The following is a 5,147-nucleotide window of genomic DNA, read 5'->3' as shown; positions in this document are numbered from 1 at the left end:
TATTTATTATTACATTTTTCCTGCATGAACATTTCATACCAATGTATCATATTAATACTTACATTATGATTATACAAAGATAATCACAAAATGTACAGGAAATATGACAACCATAAAAAAAAAAAAAAAAAAAAAAAAAAAAAATTAAATTTTTAAAAAAAGATATACACAAAATATATATATATATATATATGTTATACATATATTAAAAATATCTTTTGAACATTCTACTTTTTTTTTTCTTCTCTCTTTTTGTATGTTACAGTTTTTCTCCCTTTTTTATAAATCAAATTTATTTTACAATAAATAAATATATATATATATATATATATATATATATATATATTATTTTTTACATATATTTTAATTTCTTTTTTTTATCATGATGCATATTTTTGCATAATTTTCATCTGTTAAAAAAAACATGTATAAATGAACAATTCTGTTAAAGCAAAGAAAAAAAAATAACAAAATAAAAAAGAATAACAAAAAAAAAAAAAAAATTTTAATACCTAAATAACACATTTAATATATATATATATATTATTTTTTACATATATTTTAATTTCTTTTTTTTATCATGATGCATATTTTTGCATAATTTTCATCTGTTAAAAAAAACATGTATAAATGAACAATTCTGTTAAAGCAAAGAAAAAAAAATAACAAAATAAAAAAGAATAACAAAAAAAAAAAAAAAATTTTAATACCTAAATAACACATTTAATATATATATATATATTTTTTTTTTTCTCTTTAAAATATATTATTTTAGTATACATAATATTTCATAAATTTTTATAGACAAAAATTTATATGAAAAAAAAAAATAATAATAATAAAATAAAATAATAATTACAATTTTTACACATATATTAAATGTGCACTGAAATATGCATATAAAGGATATTATTATACGGACTCTAAGTGTACTTAAAATAATTCAAACATAAATAAATATTATATATTAAGGTAAAAATAAATATTACGTAAAAGAAATTAATTCATAATATTTATATTTTTTTACGTTCAAAATATTAATTAATATAAAATGTAATTTTTCTTTTTTCAAAAAAGGAATTATCATATATATTATATTTACATATATTTTTGATACATAATATTTAAATATATTAATTTATATATATATATATATATATATATATGTATTTTTTTTTTTTAGTACTATATAATATATACATAAAAACCTTCAAAATAATTCATTATTATATGACCATATTCATATTGAATTAATTTTATTCAAATTAAAGAAAGAAAAAAAAAAAAACGTACAACCTATTTGTAATCCATATTATATTAGATTTATTCTTTTTTCTCTTAATATTTAAGTAAATATAAACTGTATGTGTATAGTTTTCATAATTAAAATAATATGCACGTGACAGATAATAAAATATTATACACATAATAATAAATGTATTATAAAATTAAATACAAAGTTCCTTTTAATTAGTATATTAAATATTTACTAAATATAATATATGTATTTGAATTAACGAAATATATTTCTACTTTATTATTATTTAATAAATCGTTAATGTTATTTATAAAATACGTTTCAATTATCACTTCGCAACATATATATATATATATATATATATATATATATATAAATTTATATTTATTTATTTATTTACATTTTATTTTTTGTAATTTCAAAAAGAGCACATCTTTAAGCTAGGAAAAAGGAAAATATAAAATATCACACAAAACAATATAAAAAAAAAAAAAAAAAAAAAAAAAAATCAACATTACATATAATTCTAATTTCTATTCAATCTTCTATGGTTATTTATTCTTTCGTAATATATTTTTTTATATTTATTATATAATTCTATTATTAATATACCACATTAATACATATAGGAATAAATCAAACTTTTTATTTCTTCAAATAATACTCCCATACTAACTAAATTCTAAAAATGATCAATATATTTTATTTATACAATTCATATGAAAAAAAAAAAAAAAAAATATCATGTATTCAATTATACCTAGTACAATATTTAAATATTTATTCTTCAACTTTGCATTTTAAATCCCCTTTTTGGAATTAGAACATTCATATTCATTTTAATAATCTTTTTATGTAAAGCTATAAATTATTCATTATTTTTTATGCCTATCTTCTTTAGGTACATCAAATAATTAAAACCAGATGTTATAAAGATCATCTTTAGGTCAAATTTAAATAAATCTATTTAATAAATGACGTAATTCTTATAACCTTATTTCATTTATTATATCATTATAATTATTTTCTGTAACTATTTTCTTATATCCTAAAAGTTGTAGAATACTATAACTTGTTTCGTGTATTTTACTCTTTTCATTTTAATTTTCCCTACTTCTTATTAACTCTAGATTCATTCTTCTTTTTAATTCGGACACTTTTTTTTTGAATGGGCATCATAAAATTGATCGCACTTTTGTAGCATTGTATTAAAATAAAAATATATTCTACAAGAAATAACAAATTATATGAGAATATTATAATTAAAATTCACATAAAATGGGATATATATATATATATATATATATATATATATATATTTAATAAATATGTAAATTTTATAACATATATCAAAATAGTTATAAAAAATGAAATTATTATTAATTATAAAATTCATATAACTTAGAACCATTCTAAAAAAATTAAATCATATAAGTTATGTTATATTGCTAAATATATTCTATAAAAAAAAAAAAATTAAAAAAAAAAAAACCTACACTCATATAATTATTATAATATATAAATGGTTACCTAATAAATATCTATAATATATTCAATAGACAGATATATTTTATGTTTCACATATATACATATATATATATATATAATTTCCTTTCACAACACCATTTCATAATCAAAATAAAATAAATATTTAATGTTATAACTAAAAAGATATAATAATAAACATTCTTTTTCCATTACATATTTTATTAATGACAATATTAAATATTAGCCACAGAACAAATTATTATAAATTTAAATAAGTTAATTATACTAAATAAATTACGGTAAAATATTATCACTTATAGTTAATTTTTTTTTATATAAATAACAAAAAAAAAAAAAAAAAAAACATCATAGAAAAAAAGGGAACTATACACATTTAAATAATTTATAATTGATTTTAATTGAATTTAAGAAGATTATAAAAATACAAATCCACAAAAATCAAATAATAAAAGAAACATTAATTAATGTAAAATATATGAATATATAAGATATCAATATTATATATATATATATATATATATATATATATATATGTTCTTTTTCCCTATTTTCACGTTTCGGATTAATATATAAATATATAATTTAAAATATATATTAAAAAAAAATACGGCTAACAAAAAAAAAATAATAATAATAATAATAAATATAATATAATATAATATAATATAATATAATATAATATAATATAATATAATATAATATAATATAATATAATATAATATAATATAATATAATACCATATTAATAATAATTAGTATATTATTTAATTTTAATTTTTTCTATTACTTTATGTTACACTTTAAACACATATTAAGCTTCTGTAAATATAATGACGCTCTTAATTTTTATCCTTGGGTTTTATCTTAGAAATATATATTCATTTAAATATAAAATCATTAAAACTTGCTTTAGATGGTTCTTCATTTACTAATTGAAATATATGTTTATAACTACCATACATATAATTTATTAACTTTTCTAAATCATCTATAAATGTATGAATGAAATTTTTTATATCATCTAATGAAGGACTTTTATGTATTAAATGTTTAAAATTACTACTATATGTCATTCTTTGTTCCATTATTCTTTCATCAAATTCATCTAAATATTTTTCCATTAAACCACTTTTACTAATACGATAAGATTGTTCATCACGTTTACTTTCATATTTCTTTTTATATTTCTGTATATATACATTTAGATCAATTAATTTTTCATCTAATATATCGCTTATTACACCAAGAGCATGTTTCCATATATTATTAAGGTTTCTTCTTCCTGGTACCTTTTTTAAAGAATCAAGAACATAAAATAATTCTTCCTTTGTTAATTGTTTTGTCATATCATTATAATTTAAATATGTTTTCTTCTTAATCTTTTTACCTACGACATTTCCTGAATCATTACTAACATTACTTATATTATTATTTACATTATTATTACTGTTATTATTCTTACTATTATTATTACTATTATTATTGTTTTGTGAAACCTCTTCATTATCTTCATCTGCTTGTTTATTTATATTTGAATTCTCATTATTCGATTCGTCTTTTTCATCATTTTTTTTATAAGTTTTATCACCATGATTTAAAGAAGGAAAATTTTCTACTTGTACATCAGATAAATTTCTTGAACTTATCTTATCCAACTGTACAACACATGAACTATTCTCCCCATATTTATTCTATAAAAATATTAAAAAAAATAAATATATATATAATATATGTTTTTTCAAAAAAAAAAAAAAAAAAAAAAAAAATTGGGATATATACAGTTCAACCATATAATTAATATATATATATATTATATATATACATATTGGGGTATATGTAAATAAAAATAATACTACTAAAATAAAACATCATATATTAATTTTTTTTTTGAACTTACTTTGAATTGTATATATAATGCTGTTATAACACATAATGTTAAACATATATTTCTAAAAGAACCTAAACAGTTCCATGATGTCTTTTTCTTATATCCATTATTTATATTAATTATATTATTTTGCTCTGTATTTGATAAATTTTTTGTAATTCCATTTTTATAGTCTTGAGAATTAAATTTTGTAAATAAGCTCATTTTTAAATATTAATTATCTTCTAAATATTTTTATAATATTTCCTATAAACGGTGCTAATTTGTTTTATTTTTTTTTATATTATTTTAATTTTTTTTTTTTTTTTTTTTTTTTTTTTTTTTTTTTTTTTGGGGGGGGGGGGGGTGTTTTGAAATAAATACAATATTATATTTTTAAGTTATTTCTATAAAGATACCCCAAAATTGTACATATTAAAATAATAAATATATATAATATATAACATACATAAATATGTAACGAAAAACTTTTAAATACTATATTTATTTATGT

General features: G+C 15.8%; 1 protein-coding gene across 1 annotated transcript; it reads right to left on the bottom strand.

Annotated features, from left to right (window-relative positions):
* Positions 1-3,644: 3,644 nt before the first annotated feature.
* On the bottom strand, positions 3,645-4,858 carry PF3D7_0831500 (Plasmodium exported protein (PHIST), unknown function; the record flags this gene model as incomplete). Its single annotated transcript, XM_024473178.1, has 2 exons — positions 3,645-4,457; positions 4,664-4,858. The coding sequence occupies 2 exons, from the start codon at positions 4,856-4,858 to the stop codon at positions 3,645-3,647; spliced, it is 1,008 nt and encodes a 335-aa protein (XP_024329067.1).
* Positions 4,859-5,147: the final 289 nt, after the last annotated feature.

This window comes from Plasmodium falciparum (genome assembly GCF_000002765.6).
Source record: "Plasmodium falciparum 3D7 genome assembly, chromosome: 8".
Classification (NCBI taxonomy): domain Eukaryota; phylum Apicomplexa; class Aconoidasida; order Haemosporida; family Plasmodiidae; genus Plasmodium; species Plasmodium falciparum.
This window is presented reverse-complemented; position numbering and strand designations above follow the sequence as displayed.